Source organism: Haemaphysalis longicornis, unplaced genomic scaffold (genome assembly GCF_048455015.1).
Source record: "Haemaphysalis longicornis isolate Haplotype H1 unplaced genomic scaffold, Haemaphysalis longicornis Haplotype H1 scaffold_10, whole genome shotgun sequence".
In the NCBI taxonomy this organism is placed as follows: Eukaryota; Metazoa; Arthropoda; class Arachnida; order Ixodida; family Ixodidae; genus Haemaphysalis; species Haemaphysalis longicornis.
In genome coordinates, this window is record NW_027526204.1 from 68,587,042 (window position 1) to 68,614,230 (window position 27,189).

At 47.9% G+C, this 27,189-nt stretch overlaps 2 protein-coding genes across 4 annotated transcripts in view; both read left to right on the plus strand.

Annotated features, from left to right (window-relative positions):
* LOC144158678 (uncharacterized) overlaps positions 1-27,189 on the plus strand; it is a 50,955-nt gene that overhangs the window by 10,860 nt on the left and 12,906 nt on the right. For 2 of the 3 annotated variants that reach the window (XM_077689715.1, XM_077689714.1), the window contains exons 3-6: positions 1,167-1,326; positions 9,012-9,613; positions 13,042-13,329; positions 17,717-17,874. In XM_077689715.1, coding sequence (XP_077545841.1) covers positions 1,167-1,326; positions 9,012-9,613; positions 13,042-13,329; positions 17,717-17,874 — 1,208 coding nt within the window. The remainder of the gene's footprint in view (positions 1-1,166; positions 1,327-9,011; positions 9,614-13,041; positions 13,330-17,716; positions 17,875-27,189) is intronic. The other variant, XR_013320162.1, reaches the window with a different exon arrangement.
* Positions 22,306-25,200, plus strand: LOC144158676 (uncharacterized). Its single transcript, XM_077689713.1, has one exon. The coding sequence runs from the start codon at positions 22,746-22,748 to the stop codon at positions 25,047-25,049; it is 2,304 nt and encodes a 767-aa protein (XP_077545839.1). The 5' UTR covers positions 22,306-22,745; the 3' UTR covers positions 25,050-25,200.

Consider the following 27,189-nt stretch of genomic DNA (forward strand, 5'->3'; position numbering starts at 1 on the left):
AACGAACCATTCCAGAAACGGGCGGGCCATTTTGCAGTGTGCTTTGGGTGGAGCATAGACGATAGACTATGGCCGCTCTGGACGCGCGCACAAGTGAGTGCACATGCGCGCCCAGACCGGCCGAGGTCTTCACCGTCTCCACGCGCCCGGGCAGTACGATGCATACCTGCCAGGTTTCCCAAATTTCCCGGGAGATTCCCGAAATTTCATGGATTTTGTACGGTTGTACGACTAAAACAAAAATCTCCCGAAAAAGCACTAGTCTTTGGCAAAATCTTTTTCTCAGTCTCGCTACAATGCGCCAGAGGTATACCTGAACCTGACACCAATCGGCATCGTTATCAGTGAAGTGCTTAAAATGCGTAGTCGGCCATGCGCAGACGGTGAACCTGTTCGTCCCATTGTTAGTTTACTGTTGATAGAAGCGCAGCGCCACCGCCGCTGTCATTTACGCACGAGCACGGCTGTTCTGGACGGCAGTTCTGAAGATTTAGCAAGTCTCCAGTGGTGTTGCTTGTTGTTAGTTTAGACGAAACGACAAAACAGTTCAGTTCCTGCTGTTTTGTATTGCGCTTGCAGTACTATTTCCAGGACTTTCTGAAAGGGGCGGCGGCAGCCACGTCGAACACTTAAGTGGTGTAGCTGGTTGGTAGTGTGGAAAAAGAAACAGTTCATTTCCTGCTATATTGTAAGTAAATAAAAAAAGGTCTGCAAGGTTACCCGTTCTGTTTCTAAACACCCCCCCTCCCCCTCCCCCCAGTCAGATCTCCCTAATGCCATCCCAGCAAACCTGGCAGGTATGACGATGTCAGTCCCAAAACCATGACGTTACACATGGTGTAGCAGCGCATGCCAACTGCAGCCAGCGCGTTGGCTTTGTTACGGGAGCCCTGACGTTGGCAGTTTGAGGCAAGAAGCAGATGATGTCATGTCAGCCCACTCTGGGCTTTCTCGTGCGGGCGAAGATTAAAATGGATTTAAAATATGTTACGTCGAACAGTTGCTGTTAAAATTTGCTGGGAGATATCTCCTGATCAAAAGGAAGCATTTTACGTGGTTATCTCAGCTTTGAAATGGGCATAAAGAAGGTGATGATGGTGGTGGCGACCGTGCTGCTTGCTTTGAATTCCCTCTTTTGCGAGCGGTGCCGTCTTGTTGTCGTCCAGGACTGGTCCATCCTGAAGCGCAAGTGGGACGAGCACGACCCCAACCGGCTGTCCAAGGCCAAGCAGCGGGTGCGCGCCGCCTTCCGCAAGCTGCCCAACGTGCGCCGCATCAACGATGGGGCCGCCCCCCACCGCATCTACCGCATCAAGGACATCGGAGGTGGGTGGCACCGGGGACTGTTGTCTGCGGTTGCGCGCACTGTGGTTGCTTGCCGAGTCACGTTGGATGAGCGGGTGACAGACTACGGCTAACACCCCTGTCACACGGGCACTTTCAATCGCGATTGAAGTGAACCGCGATCGAGTTTTTAAGCGCGCTCAACGCACTGCCGCTGCTACACGGCCCGTTTCAAGCGCGATCGAGAAGTTGCACCGGTGTCACTCGTGTACGCCAGATGGCGCTAACAATGTACTTGCGGCAGTAAAAAAGTATTTTGGGCCTAATAAGCTTTAGTGCCTGCCCTAAGCAGTGCTAGTATTAAACCAAGAGTGTAAAGCATGGTTATATTAGTACTTTTTGGTAAGATGACATGTCATCACCCCGCTTCAAAGGGGAAACCAAGAGCAATCATCATCATCATCGGCCGGCGTTTGGAAACTTCGCGCGGTTGTAGGTATAGGTAACTATGTAAGTGTTACCGCACGCTTATTTGGGTCAAGTTATTTGACACAATTTTTTGGCGTTAGTTGAAGTTGTCACCTTCTGTGCCATTACTGAGCGGGGACGAGAGTGTCGCCGCTTTCATTCGATCGCGCTTGAGAAACCAGGATTGAGTCCGAGTGGGATCGAGCTCGATCGCAATTGAAACTGCCTTGTGACAGGGGTATAACTTTGCATTTTGGTTGGGTGTAGAGTGTAAGCGAAGCAGGATGAACTGTGGTGCTTGGCCATAGTAGCTGCTACTGTTAATACTGTCAGTGCACAAGTTATGTATTGGGACATATAATGAAACTCGCTTTCTTTTATCTTTTTGGGACGAGTGATCATTAAAGGGACAGACAACCGATTTTTGTCGCGTGCATGTTCGCTAGCTCGTATAAAAGCCAGCATTTTATATAGTCGAGTAACCACAGGCAATTTATAAACAAATTGGCCGAAATAATTTTAATTTGGCACCAAACTTTCTGAAATCTGAAGGGTGGCGGCGGTTCGTAGTGTCGACACTACAATATGTGTCCAGGTCACATGACCTTGCAGCCTCTGAAGCTGCTGAAACGTTCAATCACGTAGTGAGAACCTTTAACACAAGTATTTGTAGAAGTTCAAAGTGCAGATGTGTTTTTAAACATTATTTTGAAAGTTTTAAAGACTTGCCACCTTCCGCCGCTAGGTTGCTCTCAGTGCGGCTAACTGAGCCCCCATGCCAAGAATCAACGGCAGCGGTCAGTAAACAGACCCAGTGAAGGAGCTCTGACGATTCTGTGTGAGTCAGGGGCGTTGCTTCTTTTTCAGTTTCCCGAAACGCCAACGGGAACCTTAAAGGGACACTGAAGTGAATTTGTCAAGCTCCCTTTTTTCTTGCACTACGTAGACTGGCTCAAATTAGCACACTTTTCATCGTTTATTCGGTTGAAAAATCGGTAATTATTTTACAAAGCGCGAAAGAAGAAAAACTACCATGCGCGGTTTGCGGCGGCCGCACCAACTAAGGCTGTGACGTTAGAAGGAGCGGGCACCGTGATTGGACGATGCCCAAGGTGAGCAACCAAACAAGTTTCGGTTTCGGTTCTGTAAAACACAACCGTTGGCGTTGTTGGATGGGCATTCTCAATAACTCAGTAATCATCGTACCGCGCTTCTGCCATGTTGTCAGCTGCAAAAATGCATAAAGATAAGACTCCTAGGATGGATTGGAATCGTAGCATTCACTAGCCGAAACCTACGCAGTGCATGAACGCCCTCCGCGTACCCGCAGACGTCCAAATGTCATGCGCTTTTCCCCCATATTTGGAGCTTGCCTCCCTCATGCCTGTATCGTAAAAAGCGTGTTCGCACCAGGCCAAGGGTCTGTTCATTCTGGCCTGTGCCCACTGCCTGCAAGCAGTCGGTGCTTATGGCAACAGCACGCCAACGAGAACTCGCTAGCGCGCCAGTGCCAGCCTGCGCGCGTTTTGTGAACTAGTTCGTGGAGCCATGAACGTTGCGGCCCAAAAAAAGGTGAACTCAATATAGAAAACATCGGCGGAAAACGAAAAAGTTAACTTACAGAAAAAAAAAAGCACGTACCCGCGGGGATTCGAACTCGTGACTTGCAAAATACTTTCGGTGTGAAACCTAGCACCCCAGACCGCTCGGCCACGGAGCAGGCTCCGCTGGCATTGGTAATATAGGGTATATATTGTACAACCAGTTTACACTTTTATTTAGTTTTGGCATTTCAAACAGCTTAGGTGACTATTTGTTGTATTGCGCTCGTGCAGTAATGCTAGACAATAGCTCACGTCTAGCAATTGCATTTCGTAGACGGAAAAGCGTTCGCAGATGCGTAGTCGTGCTGCTGACCGCTGTGCTTGTTCTCCCAGCGCAAAAAAGTGCTTCCCGCACCCTAGTTTTACGCTGTACGGTAAAAATATCAGTTGATTTTATTTCCTTAGTACCTATATTGACTTCGCTGACTCTTCTCCCGCCTTCAAGAGGCCTTATATTTTCCTACTGGCATACCAGTCAGCGAAGCGTCGCATATGTGCGCTTGTGCAGCGCTTGTGTGAAGCGACCTTGACTTGGAGCTAGATACAGTGTACAAACTAACCAAGTAAAGAAAGGCAAATTCTACCATTCACAAGCGTGTCCTGGCTTTGTTTCAACTGAGCGAACGAATTGCGACGACCCGTCGGCGGCCGGCGGACGGAACGCTGGGCCGACTGACTCTGTCTGAAGGCTGGGGAGCCGTGCAGTAGCGCAGCCATGGAGGAGCGCAGCCAATTACCAGCTTATCCCCTCCTGACGTCACACGAAAACGCCGCAGAAAATGGGCGAGCGTAAAGAGAGGAGGACAGCATTTTCGAATTAATTTTTCTACTAAATAAAATCGCGTAAACGCGCCCAGGGTGGTCGAAACATGGCCTGGGGACTCCGGACTACAATTTGCGAAAGTAATCCCGCAATGTTTACATATCACTTCAGTGTCCCTTTAACTCTTTCGCTAAAGCAGAAAATTGACCAATTTTTAGGGGTCCAAGAAAACATTTTTTTTCCTGCTAAAAAATTATTTAGGCACTAATTGCAGGAGCACAAAATGCAGATTATTTAACGGCCTTTCCTATAACACCAGTTTTTTAAAGGTTTTCAAATATTATAGTTGTGAAAAAAAATATCAAAATCGAAATTTTTGTCAAGTTGTCGAACAAAATGATAAAAACGGAGTTGTGTATATCAAACCACCGGTAGTAGAAAAAAATTAGAATATACATTTTGTAGGGAAACATTTCAAAAACACACCTTAAAAAAAATGTCGACTTGCGCGGAACAGTTTTTCAGATATAAAAAAAAAATGTTAGCACGCACGGTGCTCGTGTCATGCGGTGAAGCCCAACCTCTAATTCAAAATGTGCAATTTCGGGTGGTTCCCTGGAATAAATCTGGCGGTTTGACGTTATCGGAGGCACCAATTTGCCCCCACATAACGTAAAAACATCTTGTCAATGGCTGACTTTGCATTTACAGCGAGCACAATATTTGGGACAAGCACGCGATGCGGAAAAAAACATGCATGAAGTTGAAAACGGAACGCCGTGGCTGATGCTTGTTGTCGTTCACGGTCAATTATCTCTCAAAACATAAAGCTGAGCTTTATTATCATCTTCTTACTCGCAATTGTAGCCTTGCTCGCAAAAATGAGGTACGATGAGCTAGAATCGTGCCCTGCGATCTTTGGCCGAGTAGCAGTAGCGCGATGAAAAAGATCAGCACAACGAGCCTCCTCTATTGCAGCGCCACCTAACATTTTTCAAATGAAACAGTACAAAAACTTATCAGAGACTCCGTCCGAATAGACAGTTCAACTAAGCAGCAACATTAGACACCCAGATATACCCTCGCATGGAAACGAAACTAAAAGGCGAACAGCTGGCAGTGTAAGGCCGGTTTGAAGCGCTGTCCTCGACGGAACAGATATCTGGCGACTGGGTGTGACCTTTTGACTTGCATCTGAAGTTCTTATCGCAGAAATCGGGTTAGGGTGGGGGGAAATCATGAGCGCCGTGCTTTGTTCGAGGATCAGTCGCGGACGCTTCAGGCGCCATGGCAGGTAGCCTTGAAGTTGGGTAACTGCGTAGTAGCGCTAAATATGAATTTCCCAATGTAGAAACGAAACCGAAACTGTTAACTGTTTGCGAATGGTCCTGGAGTAACTAGAACTACCACAGTACTTAGAGCAACTTGCGCAAAGGCAATAAAACTGCCTAAAATCATAAAGTAGTTTTGCAACCAGGCACTGCTTGACATTTTCATACGATTTCTGCGATTATTACTGTCAGAGCGCAAACCTGACGATTGAAAATCGTTTGCTAGTTCCCCATTCACGCCCTGATAGCAAAAAACAAGCGCTGGTGCAGAGTAATTACGAGTTGCACGCATTCTTCATTGGTAGCCGTGACGCATGATGACCACGCCCCTTTTCCACACCCAGGTGATTCAAAAGCGTGTCAAAAATCACGCTTCCGTTGCAAAAATGAAAACAAAACTGATTTTGAAAGGCCATTTTCTGATCTAACTCCGAACAGCTTTACTTGTTCGAGAAACGCCTGGAACGCTATGAAAAGGCGCTCCCAAAAGTATCGATCAAATTGATCGATTTTGATAGGCGCGGTAGTGAAAGAGTTAAAAAAGGAGGGGGCGGAGGGGCATGCCCGGGGAGAATCGAACTGCTGACCTCCACAACATGAAGCCAGCATTCTACATATCGTCCATCTCAGCAGATGGCATTGTCGTGCAAAATAGACTATTGACTGAAAAAAAAACAACAACACATAAAGGTATAAGAAAGCCTTCAATTCACATTCTTTTTAGCTGGGGACAAGTTTTTAAATGGCGCTTTTTGTCTTGCATACAGGCAAAAGTATGTTGCCGTGGTACTGTCTGCCATGGTTTTTCAGCATTATTTTTGGGGGGACATGTACGGCTTGTAGATATAAAAATTTCGATTTCAAAAGTTCTAGGGCGTTATCAGCAAAACATCATTATTGTTAAGGTGCTTTAAGGGATGCCCTTTCATTTGGGGTAGAGAATCTATGCTCGACAATAATTGGTTGTCTGTCCCTTTGACACATGCTAAGCTAGAGACTGTTCAAGTTGGGAATCATCTGGAGACTGCTTGGCGCTACTTTGTAGCGGCAGCGTTGAAGAGGTGCTACTGTGTTATTCAAAGTGGTGCACTTAAGGGGGCACATGGGTCTTTGATCAAAAACTTCATTTTTACACTTCTGATTACGAAATCGGGGGACGTGTAGTTTTTCATTGTGATTGTAGGTATAATTTTTTTTTGTGTGTAAAACGATTACATTCAAATTTATTTGGAATTTTATATTTGAATGCTTGGAAGCTTTTGTAAAAAAACTGCTGGAGTGATTGATGCATCTGAACAAGGTACCAGTGAACGGTGCACAAATCAAGGAGTGCAGTAAGACTAATGGTATCTTTCTATCTGGTCTGTAGTTTGGGCTTGGAAGGTGGGAACCAGGAAAACCGGTTTTGTCTTCCAAACCCAAACTTCCAACGGTCGTGACTTCTGCTACAGACCAGATAGAAAGATACCATTAGTCTTATTACCATTAGTCTTAGGTATCAGAAGCAAAAGAAATTGCACTCTGGGTGCCGAGATATCTGTTGGCAAAACGCTAGCTTCGCTTTGCACCGAATTCTGCGCAAGCTGAGCTGGAGACGGAACCTTAAAAAACTGCTTGCTATAAAATATGGTGCCTTGAGAAAATTTGCAGATAGAAAAATTGCCGTCGGTGCCGAAAATGCCATTTTTCAGAAAACGATTTTTTGACCGTTTTTTGGGCCAAAAGACTCATCTGCCCTTTCAGTGAGCGGAGCATTTTGAAAATGGAGACGAAAATGCTTCCAGATCCCCTTTGCATTGTTCCGCAGCTCCGTGACAGAGTTTCACACTTTACTGTAGCATTACGGTCTGCAGAGCTCATAAGCTGTAAATCCAGTAAGTTGAATAGTGGGGAAGGGCAGCGTTGCCTGTATTGCCGTATTTATTCGAATACAAGGTGAGGTTTTTTTTTCCAAAGTCCATAGTCTCGAAGTCATACCCCCGCCTTATATTCGAAGCTCAGTACATATACATATGGCGATTTTTTTTGTTTCCTCTCCTAAGTGCACCCTTGTCGTATACAGTTTTAAATCTCGATGTAACGAACTTAAATGTAACGAAGCCCTTGATGTAACGAACCACGGAATTTATGTAACTTCAAGTGTATGCACACCATGTATTTTCACCCTCTGTGTAATGAAGTCCCGTTTGGCAGAATTTCAATGTAACGAAATTTCATGGAGAACTAGGCACGGAATTTGTGTTGTAGATTTTGGGAGACGCGCTGAAATGAGGTCTCAATAAAACGCGAACTGCGACACGGGCTGCCCAATGCCGCGGATGCAGCGAGCCACGGAGTCCGTGAGCGATCCCCTTGACTACAAGCTGCGTGGCGTGCATACACGGCTGGCGCACTGTTTCCGTTCCTTTCAGAGCTTAATCGTCTAGGTGGGCATCAGTGTGAACCGCATGGAGCATTTTTCCCCGCAAAAAACGCAGCCGCGGAGACCACCCTTGCGATGCGGGTAGCTCCAGCGACCGCTTCTAACCACTCGCTGCAACGCAACTCGAAGGGCATGCAAGACAACAAAAAGTGCATAATATGGGCGAAATTTTCACTGTAAAACGTCATACGCGCCGCTTACTTTCTTGAAAGCGCCCATCAAATATCCTTGCAGTGGTTCACCTAATCGTCTCGGTTGGGGCCGCCGCCGCCGCATGCCGCCTTGCCCTTCGTTCGAGTTCGCTCATGCTTCCTTGTTGGGTTCCATTGATCCAGCAAGCGTTCGTAAATCTTTATGAGCCTTGCACGCATGGTTTTCTCACGCCCGCAACCGCGATTGCGCGCCGGGGGTGGCTTTGCTTCGGCCAGAAAGTGACTTGCGTGTTGCGCTGCGTGCAGCAGTGGGACGAGCTTGACCAGTTTCGCCAATGATGAGGCGTGCATCCTATGGCAGGAGCTTCAAAGCTCTTGGAGATGCCGGAAGGCCCCGCCAGAGAGCATTAGGCTTACCACCGCAAGAGTATTTTGATGGGCGCTTTCGTAAGCGGCGCGTATCACGCTTTACAGTGAAGATACCACCCACATTAACCGCTTTTTTTCTTGCATGCCCCTCAAGTTGCGTTTCAGCCAGCGGTTAGAAGTGGTCGCTGGAGCTACCCGCTATGCGTGGCTGGTCTCCGCGGCTGCGTCACCGCGTCTGTGGATTGCAGGGCGCGTTTTTGCGGGGAAAAAACACTCCATGCGGTTCACGCTGATGCCTGCCTAGACGATTAAGCTCCGACAGATATAGACACTGTGTGCCAGCCGTGTATGCGCGCCACGTTTTCGTTCGCAGGAAACGCTTCACGCGGTGAACACTTCATTATAACCGCAAATTTCAATGTAGCGAAATTGCAATATAATGAAGTAAATTACGAATTTTACCGACTTCGTTACATCGAGGTTTAACTGTAATTGAATAAATACGGTCGTTACAACTCTGGCCATTCTTCTCGACCGTTTCATTCTACGCAGCGATTTCGGGCGGCCCTTGTGTGCAGGAAGCACTGGCAAGCTTGTGCCCGGTCTCTGAATGCGCAGTGTACCTGAAGCCGTGGAAGGAGCCGAAGGAGAAGAAGCGGAAGAAGAAGCCGCGGCAGCCGTGCGGGTGCGCTCCGGGCGACCCCAGCTGCCGCCACATGCCCCGGGGCCACTCTGAGCAGGAGCAGGGGGCGGCGTCCTCCACCGGGGCAGAAGAAGATGACGACGACGACGACTACAACTACATGGAAGACGGGGAGGAAGACTGTGGGGAGGAGGACTACGAGGCCCCGGTGGACTCCAAAAGCGCCGTGTCACTGTCGGCGAACGGCAGCGTCTGGTCCTCGCTGCACTCGCTGACCGAGGAAGTGTCAGTGTCGCGGGAAGTGGTCGCGGGCGAGGACCATCAGGACGAGTCGTCGCTCTCCCCGTCCTGGGGCCCCGCAGACATGGAGGCAGTGCAGGCGCTGCTCTCGATCCGCCACGGCCGCCCGCTGCCCCCGATGACGGCCCCCACGCAAGCGCCCCCTGTGGCACCACCCGGTGGTGCCGGTGGCACCGTGGCACTGCAGTCGTCACAACCGACCACTGCCCTGACGACGACCGCCAGCGGCATGGATGCTACGGCGGCGCCACGCACAGAGGCAAAAGACCAATCCACAGTGAGTGATTGATTGATTGATTGATTGTGGGGTTTAACGCGCCGACGCAACGCAGGCGATGAGGCGCGCCGTAGTGGAGGGCTCCGGATTAATTTTGACCACCTGGGAATCTTTAACATGCGCCGAAATCTTGCTCACATGGGCGTATTTGCTTTTCGCCTACACCAGAAAAGTGGCCGCCGTGGCCGGGAATCGAACCTGCGACCTCGTGCTCAGCAGTGCAACGCCTTAGCCACTGAGCCATCGCGGCGGGTACACAGTGAGTGAGCGTAAAGTAATCTGTTGTTTAGGCTTGTGCGAATATTCAAGTGCTTCGAATTTTTGAACGAATGCTGCAGTATGCGAATCTGCTTCGACCCGGATTTAAATTTCCGATATTTGAAAGTATTCAGGGTGGACGAATATCAAAACTGCTTTCAAGTACTATGAGGAGTTTTGGTTTTGTTAGGCACGCTGCAGTGCCATTGACATCGGGCCAATATCATGACTACATATGCAGCCAAGACAAGCTGAGCCACTTTCAGAGTGTTGCCGTAGCCATTATACGCGCGCACATTCGTCAGGGTAATCAAGGCTCCCCTTTCATTGTTTCAAACAATGAAACGGTAACGAAACAATTTGTTTGGTTACCGTGTGGCACGCGTGCAGTGAGCAGGTGTTGATGGCACTCTGCACTTAAACTTCAGTGGACATCAGTTGCTTCAGTCAATCAAGTCACATGATCAATGCGTCCACGGGTGCCAACCCGATGTAGAACTTTTTTATGAAGGTCCTGCCAGGCCCGGAAGCTCAGTGACACCTGACAACTATGCGAATTCGCTTCGAAAGTATTTGACCTTAAGGACTATTCGCTTCGAACTAAAATATTACTATTTGCACAAGCCTAGTGTTGTTGCGAGCATGAAGCGTTGGAGGGGCAGGGGCATCATAAGAGAACAAGAGGTGAATATATTGACTACTGAGAACATTATGTAGGGTGTAAAAACAGGGAACAGGGTAGAAGTACACGGAGCAAGTGCTAGTGTTCGCTCTGTATATTTCTAGCCTGTGTTTTTGCTCTTTCAGCGCTGACATACCGTGTTTGCACGATTTTCACGTGCACCCTTTTTTGCAAAAATTACCCTTGGAATTTGTGTGCCTGCTACAATCGCGCTAAAAGGCGAAATTGGCTTCAAAGCGGCCACCAGCGCTGCCAAGGAAACGGAAGTCCTCCCAAGATCCAATTCTAAATCTGCGCAGTAGAATGAGCGTGGAGTATTTTTTTTTTTTTTTTTCTTGCGTAAACTTACCTGCGTCTTAAAATCCGGGGCGCATTAGAATCGTAGAAATACAGTAATGTCTTCGGTATCGAACACGAAGTAAGAACAGGACAGGAGGGGAAATGGTGCTTCCGCTGCCTTGCCAGTGGTTGGTTTCTCATTCTCGCCATCAGTGACACGCGGACTGGGCTGTTTGTGGGTGCTCTTCAGTGCAGGAACAATTAAATTTATTGGCATCGTATACAAAATACACGATGACAGAGGCCGGCAGAAAAAGCTGCCTCAAAGGACTGCTTGACAGAGCTGTGGGCCCCCAACTTATACTTCAGTTATTTATGCTCCCAGTTTCATTCCCGGTTATGTTGGTCTGGGAGGCGGATTGGCGGCGAAAATTATTGCCAACATGACCCATATTTGTTGCTTGTGCAATAAAAATGCCGTATCTACTCGATTCTAAGCACCCTCCCCTACTTTTGGGGTAAATTTGGAAAAAAAAAAAGTTTGCACACGAATCTAAGCACCCCCTTTTCTAAGCAATCATCGCAAGGCGGATTTTAGACGTGTGGAAGTGGGCTAGAGTTGACGTCGTGGCCGAGTCTTTTATGAAGCCTTCAATTACAAACCGCTTCAATGGAACAGGAGACGACGTGCTGGGTGATACTAGAAGCGGCAGCCCAAGCGGCGCAACGGACTCGAATGGCAGTGAAGGTGACAGGGTGTCATATGAAAGTCCACTGTCTGTACCTATTTTTCAGTTGAATATTGGTCAAATAAAAGGTCACGCCTTCGGGCACGAAAAAGGGGGGGGAGGGGGGGGGGAGAGGTAATTTAGGTTTTTTGAATCTAAGCACCCCTCTCCTCACTTTGGGCATCGTGATCTTGGGAAAAAAGAAAAGGGTGCGTAGAATCGAATAAATACGGTAATGACAAAAAGCCTGTTAAAAAAAAATGGCAGCATCTCCACTGTGTGGATGATGGCGAGGGTGCGGAGTATGGGGACTCGAAATGACATCCAAGATGCGCCCCGAGTGACATTTGATTTGAGCTGTCAGGCGGGGGACTAAGCCGTTTGACTTTCGGGTACTAACTCCCTGTCGTAGCCCAATGGGTAAAACGACTGACACTAATGGCGAATTCCATTGGGCGAACAGGAGCAAGTCGAGCGAGCAGCCAGAGCAGCACACAGGAGTAACGGGGACGTGTGCTTTCGTTCCGCGAATGAAACATTCGCGCTTCTCCGGGAGCAGTGAAAAGAGGGGGAGGGCGAGATGTCAAGAGTCATGTGACCAAACGTTTCCCGCGCTCGCTTCCCGGAGCATTTCGCGCGCTCGCGATGTCCGCTCGCAGTTATTCCTCGCCAGTTTTGCCGGTTTTGTGTCTGCCTTCCGCATGGCGACGAATGAAGAAGCTGAGCGGATGTTTATGTTCATGATAAAAGGGTCACCATCGTGTCTGCCAAAAATTAGCTGCGAACGATAACAGCGTCCACCGTCTTTTCCAGATACGACTCTACCTTCGGTCGCTGCTCCGGCGGTGTGAACAGGGGCTCGAACATAAACTCATGCAATGTCAAATCATCGTCGTCGTCGCTGCTGCTGCTGTCCGATGATGAGCTTGCGCTTGAATCTGTGGTGCTTTCATCATCTAAAAGTAGCAGCAATTCCTTGTCCAGACGGCCGCGCTTAGCTGCTGCCGTACGCACTGAGCGACTACCGCGGCTGCTGGATTCCGCCATTTTTCCTTCGCCACCTGGGGATAAAACCAGAAGTGACGCAAAAGAGGTCATGTGACTTCCTCGGCGTTCCCTGTTACTCCGCCGCTGGCGACGGAGCACCGAGAACTGCTCTCGGCTGCTCTCGGCGCCAAAAAAATGCTCCTCATCGACCAATGAAACACAACGCCCCTGCTCCTGCCCGACCACTGGAAGGTGCCAGAACTCGCGAGAGCACTTTGGGTGCAGTTAGAAGTGCTCCTGTTCGCCCAATGGAAAGCGCTATAAGAGGCTCGAATCCTGCCAATACCAATGCGATTTTTTGTGATTGTAAATGCTATGTGCACAGATGTGAACGGACATTGTGCGGTCCTAGGGTGCTCCGCACCTAATAAGCCTGTGTTGTTTGAAATTTGCGGCTGAACACCACCCCCCTCTCTTCTTGGTGCTTCCTCCAGGTTTCGGCGGAGCTGAGGGTCACCTCCAACGGAGTGGCACCTCCTCCGGCCGATGGGGAGGCCAGCCTGGCCCCGCACAGCGTGCACGTGTTCAAGGAGCTGCTGGCTGCGGCACTGTCTTCGGCTCCGCGGCCGGCACAGCCGGCGACCGTCACCGGCGACAGCCCGCACATGTTCTGGGCCGACGCCGCCCCCGCCAGGCACGGGGAGCAGCCACCGCAGAAGCAGCTGCACACAATGGCGGCCGCCTCGGTGAAAGGCCCTTGCCTGCAAGACTTCGGCATTGAGGTGAGGCTGCGTGTTTTACGTGCAGAGCACTTTAGACGCTCGCCTTGTCGTCCTAGCTCGCCCGCTCGACTTAAGTATATAGAGCACCAAGGCGGCGTCCCGGGGTAACGCTGTTGTTCGCGGCGTACCCCAGAGGCTTCGAAAGCCAAGCGGTTTATATAGTCATAAGCGTTGGAAAGTCGTGGAACGCTGGCGCTTGTCATACATCTCTCCGTCGTTTAGCGCAAAGAAAACTGTAGGTACATTTGAGGAAAAATATACGTAACTAACCGGCAGCGCCCGCGTTCCTTTATTTAAGGACGCCCGTTGGGTTGGTTTTTTAAACGCGAAATGTGGCAGTGCAACGCCGGCACGAGCGGGGCGAAGAGCACAAAGAGAACAGAACTCCCGCTGGGGCAGTTTCAGGCAGGGGGCGCGCGAGCTCTGCGAAGGCGGGAAATTCGAATTGCATGGGGTGGTAGCAGAAAGCGGATAACGGTGTGGCATTATGGCGAATCACTGCTCTGCACTTCCGACAGCTTTCACATTGAGTGGGACGGCTTTAATTTTTTGTACACGTTGGGTGTACTCTGCTGGCATGGGCACTGCTTTATGCTTGTTTGCCGACGAAATAATGCCGCACTTGCTTTCTCTGTACCTGGAATCAACCTGGCGTCATGCTGGTTTTAAACGAGCAGCGAAGCAAGTTTGTTAGGCCAGTGATCTTCATTTTGTCTTTTGTTCTCGCCATGTAGCGGGAGACCAGAGCCTTTGTTGCTAATTCCGAACTAGAGTAGACACCGAGCATCCCTTGGAACTGCCCCACGCAAGCTACCCCAGCGATGCCGCACGATTTTGCTGCAGGTTTTGTAGGAGCCTCGAGGACAAATGACAATTTGATTCACTAAAGGGGTCTGCTTTGTCCCGATAACAGTGGCTCCAATTTTATCGCAAACAAACAAATGACGGAGATATCTGTTAAGTAAAACGGATGAATCAGTAACTGTACACAGTCTTATTTGTGCAACTCGCAACCATTGAGCTAAGCCACCGCCAGTGAACATAACTGTGTGACTGCAGTGGGGCCTCTAGTTCGTTCTGTTTGGTCGTATCACTTGAACCCCAAAGCGCAGACAACACACTTGCAGCTGTGTATTTAATGCTGGCCTTTACTACATCACTTCTCCCCACATTGCGTCACTGTAGCGTGAAATTGGGAAGGTTTTTTTTTTTTTTTTTTGCTCATGTAAAGCTGGTATGTAGCTGAGTGGGTTACCAAAGACTAGTTCTTTCAAAGTTTGCCTTCAGGGCCCCTTTAATCAATGCCGCGTTTTGACACGTGGGAAGTATTTTACACCGTCGGTCGCTCGTATTGTGGCTTGCTTTGTGTGAGCAAAAGGCATGAGTGGCGACAAAAATGTACGAGCAATGATGCCAGAGAGCGAGGGAGGTGGTTTCGGGTTGCAAGATCTTTTTGTGCACGTGCTTCTCAGACAAGTGCGCAAGCTACGCCCTGCGCTTACGAATAGAAGGGAAGCCTGGTCGAGCAGGCGGGGGTCCGCAGTCAGCCAACAGAAGCCATGTTTCTCTCCCCCCACGTGGCCGTCAGTGCGCTAGCTGAGCAGTGCAGCTGGTGTGGAGCATCGCGAGGCACATGGCAGGGCCGGAGGAGCTTGGAATTGTTGCGTAATGATCGCCCCCTTAAAGGAGCCATGAAGAGAAAATACAACTTCGTTTAATTTGAAAGAACTGGGATTTAGTATCTCACTCAGCTCCATTACAGCCCCAAAAGATGTTTTTTTTAACAAAAAAAAGCGAGAAGTATTTCAAACTTTCAAATTTTGCGCCACAGTGACGTGTTATGAGCAAGAATGACGTCATACAGGCCAACAATAAAACTCCATTTTCAGTGCATTAACTGCACGTTAGCATTCAAGTGATGCGGTCAAATGGAACAGACGTCCTGTCATGTGTCATCGCGACAGGTCAGTTAGGCGGCCACCAATCGCACAAACACGGTTCTGTGACGTCATAGAAAAGTTGTGGGAAATTGGCTAGGGGGTCGCAACTGCTTCTCACGTTTTCTTTAATATCTCCGTTATTTGTTCGAAGATTGTGATGATATTGGTATCATTGTTATCGGGACTAAGCAGTCTTTCTAATAAACCCAACTTGTAGTTTGTCTTCATGGCTCCTTTAAGTATGTCGTCGAATTCAATTTTTTTTTATTTCCCGCGCAATGAACACACCATGAACTAGCCGCAACAATATGTCGTATGTGTGCGAAGTCTTGCTGATGATGGTCGTGCGTACCTCGGTTTCCTTCCCTTTCGAAGAGGACATTGATACGTTATTGCACCAGACTTGCCGATATTAGCGATATCGGCAGGCATGCGTTCAATATTGATGAGGAAGGAAGTCTCACTAAACGCAGATACTATACTCACAATACAAAGAAAAAAATGCGCTCAGGTTGCAGAGTGGGCCGGCCGCCATGTCTGCTTTGATGTCCTGCACTGTAACAGTGGAAGGCACTTATTGGTCGAACTGTTGTCACCTCGCAGCAACTCGCACCGGCGCGTTCGGCAATCCATGAAAACACGGCATTTTGTGTCACTTTGCAAAGTGGCTGGTGGCAGCGTGCGGAGTGTTTATGTTTTTATATATTATTTTTATTGTGTTCATGAGAACTATCGTAACACTTTTTACACAGAATTTGCTCGCATTTTCTGTCCTAAAAAATGTTTCGCAAAAAATTTACTTCGCGTAATGAACGTACCCCTTAATTTACGTCAAATGTTTTGAAAAAAAAAAAGTGCGATCATTACGCGAGTAAATACGGTATCAAACTGTTGCACACGTACCAGGCAGCAGCCTGACTGACTGGTGTTGCAAGAGAAACTTCCTGCTGTTGCTGTTGTATGGTGCTGTCTCATGCTGACAGGCGAACGCTCACCAAGTCCAACTCTCCGTGTTTTTTTATTATTATTATTTATTTTTATCCTAAGTGAGGGTTTGTTTCACTCTGGGTGCACCCCCTGTGTTTCTTCCCACATTCCTTTCTTTATGAAAAGGTGACGTCAAAACAACAGCCATTCCACCAGCAAAGCCTTAAGCACGCACTGTAGAAGCGATGCAGAAGTTAGGTATAAATTCTGTGCCTCGTGGTTTAATGCACTGAAACAAAGTTTGTCGAGCGATAGCTCGTGGTTTGTGTGCCAAAAGCGTACAGTGAACGCACAGACGCTATTGAGTGCAGCGACGTTTTGTGATGGCACAGGCCCTTGCTTTTCCCCCCCCCATCCCCCTCTCCACACCCGCACTCCCTTGAAACAAACAAGCCACTTGGCATTTCGACTTTGTGAGCTTGGCCCTGACTTGACCCTGGTACGGTATACTAGAAGAGAAAGGTGTGTTGTTCAGGACCGATTAGGAGGGTCCATTTTGCGATGAAAATTTCTGCTGAGGAACTCCTGTTGTAAGCAGCGCACCTGGCGGCCGCTGCTTACCAGTTGGTTTAGAAGCTTTGTTTCTTAAATTAATCCTTATCTCTCACCCTAAATAGTCTTCTTTCTTTATTTCATGATATGAAGTTTTATAAAACTCGTCAAATTGGTTCGATTCGATGGTGCTTTATTCATCACAAAGAAACAACATACAATGGGTATATACAAGAGGAGGTCCCGAAGTCAGAGACTGCAGGGGGACCTCCCATAATACAAGCATCACAAGTAAATGTTTTAACAGATACCTGTTTAGTTTGACTTAAAAGCCTTATAGGTGGCGCTGTATGCAACAAAAGTTCTCTAGGGAATGCCTGCGCCCCGTACATTTTTTTTCATTGCAAAAGGGCACCCGTGCTTTCCATTGGTTTTCCTGCCAAACGACACACCTTACCTTCTAGTACACTGTAACCCTGGCTGAGCTTGAAGGTCTGATTATAGGCGCGATAAACGAGCCATTTCCCGGGTTGGTGCCTGGACTGTGATAACCTTCGCTTAAAGGGACACTGAAGCGATTTGTAAACATTGCGGGATTTCTAGCGCAAATTGTGGTCCGGATCAAAACCAAAACTTGTTCGAATGCTAATCTTAGACATCGTCCAATCGCGGTGCACACCTCCTCCCGATGTCACAGCCTTTAGTTGGTGCGGCTGCTGCAGTCCGTGCATGGTAGCTTTTCTTTTTTCTTGCATTATAAAATAATTACTGACTTATCAACCAGGTAAACGATGTAAAGTGTGTTCAATTGAGCCAGTCTATGCAGTTCGAGCAAGAACGGGAGCTTGACAAATTCACTTCAGTGTCCCTTTAAAAGTTGAAGGCTGCTCGAGGCTAAAGAGGAATCCGAGAGGCAGTGCTTGTACGGTGGGTGACTGACGCCTGACGAGTGACGATGGTGATCCCAGTCGGAGCCCGTGCCGAGCTACGAGGCGGCGGCCAAGGGCACAGCCGTGGTGCCGTGCTCGGTTGCGACGGGCGCGGCGACGCACTCGGGCGGCTGGACCGACCAGCCCTCTGCCTACTCATCTTCGTCGTCTTCATGGCTGGACAGGAACGAGCCCCTGTGAGTGGACAGAGGCGGTTCGGACGCCTTCCCCTCCGTCCCCTACACCCTCCTCCGCTTGTAGTCTAAGGTGTCGGGAGATTTCGGGGGATGAAAAGGGGGAGTGGGCGGCATGGTCGAGGGCGGCTGTTGCGCTGCTTGCTAGATCCGATGCGTTTTAGGGTTGTCGTTGGCATCGTCAACGATGCGAAGATAAGAACAGGGACTCGGGGAAAGAGGCTCCCGTCTCCCTGTATTTCTTCTTTTTTAAAGCGGAGTTGTTATAGGCTTGGCCCTGAAAAAAACATTGCGTCAGTAGGGTCTGTAGAAAAAAATGCACCCCGCGATCAAACAATGACGATGGTTGAACGTGAAGCTTTCTCGTGAAGGACTCTTTGGTTGTCGTCTAAGTTTTTCAGACCACTTCGACCATGTCAAAACGGAGCAGTCGGATAGACGCCAGCTTCATAATGCAAGGGACCCAGGTTTCATTCTGGCTTTGTTCCCGGAAGCGTTTTTTTTTTTCTTTTCGTTTCGGCATTTTTGGGTTGCAGACAACATCAGCGAAAACACTGAAGCTTCGCTTTAAAAAGTTTCATCAACAGTTTTGAACTTTGGTGCAAAGTCAACTTTGCTGGGTGCTCCATAGCTTTCAGTCTAGTGTAGGTTTCTTGAAAAAAATGTCATACCGAAATTGGCCTCTAGGACTACTCTATCTTTACCCCGAGTTTCATTTACTTGTCCTAACTACAGTAAAATCTCGATGATACAGTTCTGGGTGATACGAATTTTGGGATGATACGACTTTCTGATGAGTCCCCGTGAAATTGCATTGTTTGCAATGTGAAAAATTTCGGCTCTTACGAACAGGCCTGCGCGGCCCGGTGGATGATACAAACAAGCCGGCGAGGGGCCCGACTGCCGAGCGAGCAAGTGACGGCCATGTATGGGCTCTCTCTCCCCTCTTTGTCGCTCTTTCTCCAGGAATGGCCGGGCTGTTGTTTTCTGCTTGCGAAAACGCGCCGCACACTCCACAGACGTGCCAATGCCACCGCGAAACCTTCGGCACGCTGTGCGGAGCGCGGCCGGCCACGGCAACATGGCGGCAGCTTCGGTCGCGAAGTGGCGCTGGCTGCTCGAGCGACTGCTTCTAACCGCTCTCTAAAATATTGCTCAAAGCACACACGAAGTTTTTTGTGCGGCAAATGAGCTAACAATGTTGGCGAAAACGGTGCTATAAAACATCATCCGCGCTGCTAGTGAAAGCGCCCATGAAATATCTGCCGGGGTGCCAAGCCTAAACATTTTCGGCGGAGCCATCCGGCTGTCTCGATCGGTTCAAAACTGCCGCCTTGAGGCACACGCCTTCCCATCGGCGTAAGTCGTCAGGCTCCTCCCACTTCCACGCGCGTCGCGCGTCATTTTCTGACTGAGGCACAGGTGGCCGCAGGCGTGGAATCGCCGACACAGGCGTCAAAATATTGCGCACGCAGCGCTGACGCGCACGAATCGCGAGGAAAAACGCTCCTGTAGTGAGCTTGGATACCGCGAGTTAGGAGCCGAAAGTCTAGAAAGGACGGCTCGGAGACGTGGAGGTTAAAAAAAAAAAGCAGAAGAACGTCACGGATTTTTTTCACGCGAAAGTAAGAGAAGGAATGAATGAAAACATTTTTAGTGGTCAATTTTTTGTTCTGTGTTGGTTCATACGAATTTCGGATGATACGAATATTTTTCGTGGTCCTGCAAGAATCGTATCATCGAGATTTTACTGTAGTTGGTTCGCAGTGAGGTTGCAAAAGCTACTGTATTCCTGCCTTCTGTCAGTACATGGCCGTCCACAAGGGTAGTCTATATAGTGTTGCAGAAAAATGCCGCAACTCTTGTTTTGTCAAAACTGCCCCGCACCAAATTTTAGAATTTGCCGCCGAGACAACTGTAACTTTAGGCACAGTTTTCACTTGCATCTCATTTTTAAGTAGTTCGTGGCGAGCTTGTACCGTATTTTCTCGCATAATAATCGCACCCCTTAAGTATGTCGTCCAAGTTCGACTTTTTTTTTTTTATTTTCCGCACAATGGACGCACCCTGAACTAGCTGCAGAAATATGTCGTATGTGTGCAAAGTCTAGCTGATGATGGTCGTGCGTACCTCTGTTTCCTTCACTTTCAAGACATGGATACATTATTGCGGCAGACTTGCCGATATTAGCGATATCGGCAAGCAAGCATTCAATATTGATGAGGAAGAAAGTCTCACTAAACGCAGATAATATACTCGCACGACAAAGAAAAACACACGCTCAAGTTGCTGATTCGGCCGCCATGTCTGTTTTGATGTCTCTCACTGTATAACAGTGCTAGCCACTTCTTGGTCAAACTGTTGTCACCTCGCAGCAAACTCGTACCGGCGCGTTCGATAATTCATGAAACACAGCATTTTGCGTCACTTTGCAAAGTGGCTGGCGGCGGCGTGTGGAGTTTTTATTATGCTTTTATTTATTATTTTCATTGTGTTCATGAGAACTATCGTAAAAATTTTCACCCACAGCTTACTTGCTTTTTCTGTGCTCAAAAATGTTTTGCAAAAAATTTACCTCGCGTAATGAACGCGCCCCTACGTTTACATCAAATTTTTAGGAAAAAAAGTGCTATCATTACGCGAGTAAATACGGTAAGTGTTGTGGGATTCCGGTCTGCTGTGAATGCATGGGCTTCTGCAGGAGAGAAACGAGCGGCCCTTGTTTGGCCACTGGAACACAAATAGAGTCCATCCACGTTTTATTGAGTTGTAATATGTGCAAATTACAAATGTGTTTTTTTTTTTTTTTTTTTTCGTGTGTGCCCTGAGCTACACACACCTTTGCTGGTCATCCTCCTCGAATTTTTTATTTTGTCTAGCGGTAATCTGTCCACATGGACACCCACTGCAATACTGAACACAATACCGGTCCCTTTAGAACTATTTCTTTTAATTTTTAAGTAAGCTCTGCGAAACTTGCCACTCTTGCTGCTTTTTTTCCCACTGATTTCAAATATGGCATTATTTCTTGAGTAAGTCAATTAGTTCCCAAGATAATCAGAGATAATGAGCCATTTTTGGAGGAACATTGGACAAAACAGTGTTTGTCATAAAACTGTAATCTTTACATTTTCCAATACTATGAACACTGCTGAATGCAGTAAAAGAACCGGTTTCTTGATGCACCACTTGGAACTAATTTTATAGCTGATTAACTCATTAAACTTTGGCATTTGAAATTGGCATTGAAACAGGTTCTTTGCCACTGGTGCCACCAAGGTTTAATGCGTTGTGCAATTTTTTGATCCCAAAGACCTTTGTGCCCCCATAATTAACAGACGTTGACATATGAATGCGTGTGGGAAAGCAAAAGAAATTGCACCGTCTTCCCCTCTGTGGGTGGAACCAGGGTAGTTGGGGGTGGGATATAACAAACAGTCAGCACAACCATAGTCCCACTCTAAAGAGATTCATGTTGGTGCAGTGTACTTGGAAAAAATAAGTGAAGCTAGTTCATACCACGTCACGTTGGACTGCGCTAGCTGTTTGCACAAGACGAATAAAGTACACGAGGGACATCCGCGAGAAAAGCGCTTGTCTTGTGGATTGGGCAAGCAGTCGTTTTGTCTTGTGCAAACAGCCAGCGCAGTCCAACATGATGCAGTATCGACTAGCCCCAATCTTAGCATTGTTGTTACAGCGTCATCATTCACGCCAGGGGTTGTGATGACAAAAGGATGGCGAACGGACGGGACGAGGGCATTTTTACAAACATTTTTATTTTTTTTTTATGGCACCACCACACCGCGGCAAGCCGTTTTCTGCCTTTGGTTTGTTTATGACGGTATTTAAACCTGGCTTGTTTTTGTTCAGGGAGAAAATGTTCGTTTCGTGAAACATGGTGCTTGCTCGACAAATATGGTCGCGTATGACCCTGTTGCTTGCGTCACTCGGTCAGTGCCGTCTGAGACAACTCCAAAGCCCCGCAGTGCTGTGCATCTGAATGAAGCATGCATCATAGTGCATGCAGTACGAACAGTAGTACGCATCAGTACTTCTACGTCTACGTGTACTTTTGTAACGTCCTTTGTTTGTCCCACCATTCTTAGCGATATAAAAAGAATGTGCCCTAAATTCAAGCGCAAATAGCTCATTCAGCAAGCTTATAAGATCTTCCTAATTTGCGTTTCCTTTTGCCGGCCTCCGCCAATCGCAGAGCTGGCTGGTATGACATCATAGGTTCTGTTGCGGGTAATGCGCTAGTGGGTTGCATGGCCATTCCCTTTCTTCCTAATTGTGCAGCTTATTTGAGCGAAGTTTACGTTAAAAGTGTTGTCAGCATGATTCTAATGAGACAGCCTTTTGAGATGAACCAAACTCGGATTTTGTCTTCATGGCCCCTTTAAAGGGACACTGAAGGCAACCAGCAAGCAGGGTTCGCACAGGTCCTTGAAATCCTTGAAAACCCTTGAATTCAGAAATGTCATTTTCAAGGCCTTGAAAGTCCTGGAATTTTTCAACAGTCCTTGAAAACCCTTGATTTTCTTGGTGGTAATCAGTGTCGATTTTTTTTAGAGGAATTTAAAATCTTTCTCCCCCTATTTTAAGTTTTAAGCAATGTAAAAAGTTTGTAGCAAGCGTTTCAATTTATTGCAACAAAGTGACAATACAATTAGCGGATTTTTTAAAAGCATGAGGCAACATTGGGAGCAAGAACGTGTCAATCCAATCCACGTCTTCATTCAATCCAATGCAATCCGCCTTTTCGTCGCCATCTTGCGTGTGCGCGCACATTGCTTACAGCGCCTCATTTGCTTCTTCTGTGCTTGTTTTTACGCGGCAAATGGTGGTCGTAGTGGCAGTTGAAGTTCATCATGCCCGGGAAGTGCACCTTTCAGCAGTCGTGGCTGAGCAAGGACCCGTATAAGGACTGGGTTTCGCCAGACCCAGCGAGCGCAAATCGCGCCAAATGCCGATTGTGCGGAAGAACGTTTGACATTTCGTCAATGGGCGAATCCGCGCTAAAAAGCCACCAGCAAAGTGCGAAGCACAATGGGAACGTGAAGACAGTAGGTGGTGCCTCCTTGCAGAGTTACGTGGTGCCATGCGCGAGTGCCCGACCCGTCACCGCTGTCCCAACACAGCCATCGGATTTGAACTCAGCAGTCAAAGTGCACGAATTGGTGACAGATGCGGAGATTTTGTGGACTTTAAAGGTGGTGACGTCTCACTACTCTTACAGTTCATCAGCGCACACAAATGATCTCTTCAAAAAAATGTTCTTGGACAGTGAGATCGCAAAGGCCTTCGCTTGTGGGGAAAAAAAGTGCGCTTACGTAGCGTGCCATGGTCTTGGGCCTTATTTTTCTTCGTCTTTGCAACAGGAGATAGAGAAAGCCGACTGTTACGTCGTCCTGTTTGATGAGTCTGCTAACGATTTTTTACATCAAAAGCAAATGGATGTTCACATCCGATACTGGGACTCATCTCAAAGAGTCACGACAAAATACTTCACATCCGTTTTTATGGGCCACGCAACGGCAGATGACATTCAAGAAAAGCTGTTGAACTCACTGGAGCAGTTGCCGCTGTCGAAGGTCCTGCAAATTTCCATGGACGGACCTAATGTGAACTTGAAGTTTTTCAGAGGTCTGCAGGAGTATCTTCAACAAAACTATCAGGTGCAGTGTGTAGATTTGGGCACTTGTGGACTGCACATTGTACACAATGCCTTCAGGGCAGGGTTGACTGCCAGCCACTGGGGCTTGGACACACTACTGTCAAGCCTGAGTGCACTGTTCGAGGACTCTCCAGCAAGACGTGAAGACTTCACAGCAGTGACTGGCCAGACAACATTTCCCCTAAAGTATGTTGCCCATCGCTGGGTGGAAAATGTCCCCGTGATGGAGCGAGCCCTGTTTTTGTGGTCTGATGTGAAAAAATACATTGAGTCTGCAAGAAGAAAGGAAGTGAATCTGCCAAAGTGTGCCTCGTTCCAGAACTTGTGCAACTTCTCCACTGACCCACTGGTTCCAGCAATGCTTCATTTTGCTCTTGGGGTTGCAAAGATTGCAACGCCTTTCCTGACAGAATATCAAGCAGACAAGCCTCTTGTGTTCCTTCTGGCAAAGGACCTTGAGACTGTTGCCAAAGTGCTTCTCACAAAGTTTGTAAAGTTTTCAGTTCTGTCTGCGTCAACAGCAGTCACAAGCCTGTTGAAAATTAACATTGAAGACCCAAGCAACCACCGTGCACTTGAAAAGGTGGATATCGGCCACACAGCCGAACAAATCCTCAAGGACTCAAAGGTCAGCGCCAAAGATTCATTTGCATTTAAGATGCAGTGCAAGACATTCTTAGTGAACATGACCAAGAAGATCCTTGAGAAGAGCCCTCTGAAGTATACCTTTGTGAGAGGCTTATCCTCGTTGGACCCCCGGCAGATGTGCACCAAACCAGAGCAGTGCCTAGCAGGTATGAAGAAAGTTCTGGATGCCCTTATTGTTGCAAGAAGGTTGCATAGTCACCAACGAGACTCAGTACTTGCCGAGTATGCTGGGATGCTGCAAGAAGAAAAGCATAAGCTGAGACTGTTCGATAAGAGCGCAGACAGGCTGGACGAATTTTTCGCAGAACTTCTGAAGTTCAATTCGTCCTACACCGAGCTATGGAAAGTGGTGCACCTCCTTCTTACCCTTAGCCATGGTCAGGCCACCGTAGAGAGGGGGTTTAGTGTAAACCGTCAAGTCTCTGTCGAGAACTTGAAGGATGCCTCCTACATCGCGCAGAGGATCATATGTGATGCCGTCTACAAGGTAGGCGGTATCCTGCAAGTTCCCATTACCAAAGAGTTGAGGATTTCAGTGTCAGCAGCTAGGCACCGCTATCAAGCGTATCTTGAATCTCAGAAGAAGGAGCAGCTTGAAGGAGCAAGACAGTCGAAAAGGCGCATTGTCGAGGAGGAGATTGAAAACTTGAGGAAGAAGAAGGCGAAGCTTGTGTCAACGGTAGCTGATCTAATTTCTTCAGCAGATACCTTTGCTGAGAAAGCGGAAGAGACAGGGGATATTACCCTCATTGTCAAATCAAACAGCCTCAGGAAAACAGCTAAAACGAAGAAGGAAGAGCTCCTAAGCCTCAGCCAAGAAATAACCGAGAAGATGAAAGAGCTTTCATGAATCATGAACACCTACTGAAGTGTTGTGCAATAAGTTCCTAAATATGATACAGTCAATATGTTCTACGTGTTGTGCAATAAGTTTTGCAGTCTTGAGAAGTTCTTTCTGTATAAGTATTTACAAATAAACCGTTATGTTGGGTCCTTGAAAATGTGTTTTCTGGTCCTTGAAAGTCCTTGAAAACCCTTGAATTTTGGCCTTTGTTGCCTGTACGAACCCTGAGCAAGTTTATTTCAAACGAAAGTCTGACCTTCCCATAGTCAATGCAGGATTTATTCCTCGCTGAAAGATGCCCTAATTGCTGAGAAATTGCTAGACAAACATGATCAAACATGCCGCACACAGTGACCGTAGCCGCTGTTTGCACCACGATAAGCCATGAGCACGTGAGGCAGCGGTGATGTATAGCGGTACAGGACCAACTGAATACAACGCTACCACGTACCGAGTGGTTTGGCCTGTTTAGGTCAAATTGGCCATGCTCTCCCAAACTCCCAGATCTTTTGCAGCTTTATACCGCGAAGCACAGTGTTCTTGCATGGGACCTGTGATCACTATTGACGGTTTGTATAAGGAAAACATATTGTCATTTTGAGGCCCCGCAAATGTCGGCGTCGAACCGACCGCTCGTTCGTAGCTCACACGCTTCCTCAAAAAACAGTGCCGCCACCCAAGTATGGACGAGTAGCGCCATCCAGCAGCAGCCGGAACAGACGTTGATCACAAAATGCGATTTAATAAGCACTACAGGGTTTAGCGGTGTAGCCAGTGGCATTGGCACCCGTCTGCACGTTCTCCCGATTGTCTACCTTTTTTTCTTTTTTTCTTGGAAAAAAAAGCTACGCGTAAGAGTAGGTGTTCTTGGTGAGCTAATTACTGATCGAGAGCAACTTGTATCCTGCCATTATTGTACCTTTAAGGGGGAACATTGATCTTAAAACAACTTCTTTTAATTTTTAAGTAAACTTTGTGAAACCTATCAGTCTTGCTGCTTTTTTCCCACTGATTTCAGCTATGCCATTATTTTTTCAGTTAGTTAATTCCCCAGATACCCCGCAGGGGGCATCTGCTAAAGCAGATGTTTGCGTGTACTGTGCGACACCACGGACCCCGAGCACCCACGTTTAGCCGTGCGTGGCAGCGCCGTGACCGGGGAAAAGAGGGTCCTGGTGGTTGAGCCGACGCCGAGTGCTTGGACCTTTAAGGCCCCTTGGCGGAGGCAACACACCACTTTGGCCTCCGCTTCCCGTAGACGGCACCTCCGGTCTGACCCGCCCGGGGGGAATCGGCAGTCGCCTTTTCCTGTCCTTCCCTTCACCTTTCGCTTTCCTGTCTCCTTTCTAACAACTTTCCTGTCGTCTCATTCTTTCTCAGTTTCCCTTTTTCCTGGCGGCTAGGGTTAACCTTGTGTGGCGGACGACCCTGAGTTCAGCCATATTAGGTTATAGTCGTGGTGTACAGCTGGCGTGGGCAGGACTTGCTCGCGAGTTCCTGTCCCGTCCCCTTGTTGGGCTCCATGGTGGGCGGCTGGCACCATGGCCGAACAGATTTTTCATTTTATCGCTGCTTTTTTTCGCGCAACTGATCCCTCTCGTAAAAGAGGGGGCACCGACGTAACTGCTAAGTTTTTCACGAAGAACGTTACGAACTTCCCACGCTTCCACGTGGTTCACAGCAACGATGAAGAGAAAACTGCCCGACTTGTCTCACCATTTCTTGTCGCAAAAACCCTAACTGCCACCATTGGCGAAGGCTACAAAGTAAAAAAACTAGCTAATGGAGACCTCCTACTCGAACTGCTCTACAAACACCAGTGTGACAAACTGCCAGGACTAACATCTTTTGGTGAGATCCCTATAACTATAAGCGAACACAGGTCACTCAACACGGTCCGCGGAGTCATATCCGATGACGACCTAAAGTACGTGTCTGAGGAGGAACTTCTCGAAGGTCTGAAAGAACAGAACGTCACAAATGTGTATAGAATCAAAATCAGAAGAGAAAACAAAGAAATCCAGACTAAACACATGGTCCTTACCTTCGCATCCAGCATACTTCCAGAATCCGTAGAGGTAGGATACACAAAAATGAAACTGAGACCGTATATTCCAAATCCTCGCCGATGCTACAAGTGCCAACG

Bases quoted from the DNA above. Each gene is read 5' to 3' on its own strand.
- LOC144158676 (XM_077689713.1), top strand. From the start codon at position 22,746: ATGCCCGGGAAGTGCACCTTTCAGCAGTCGTGGCTGAGCAAGGACCCG.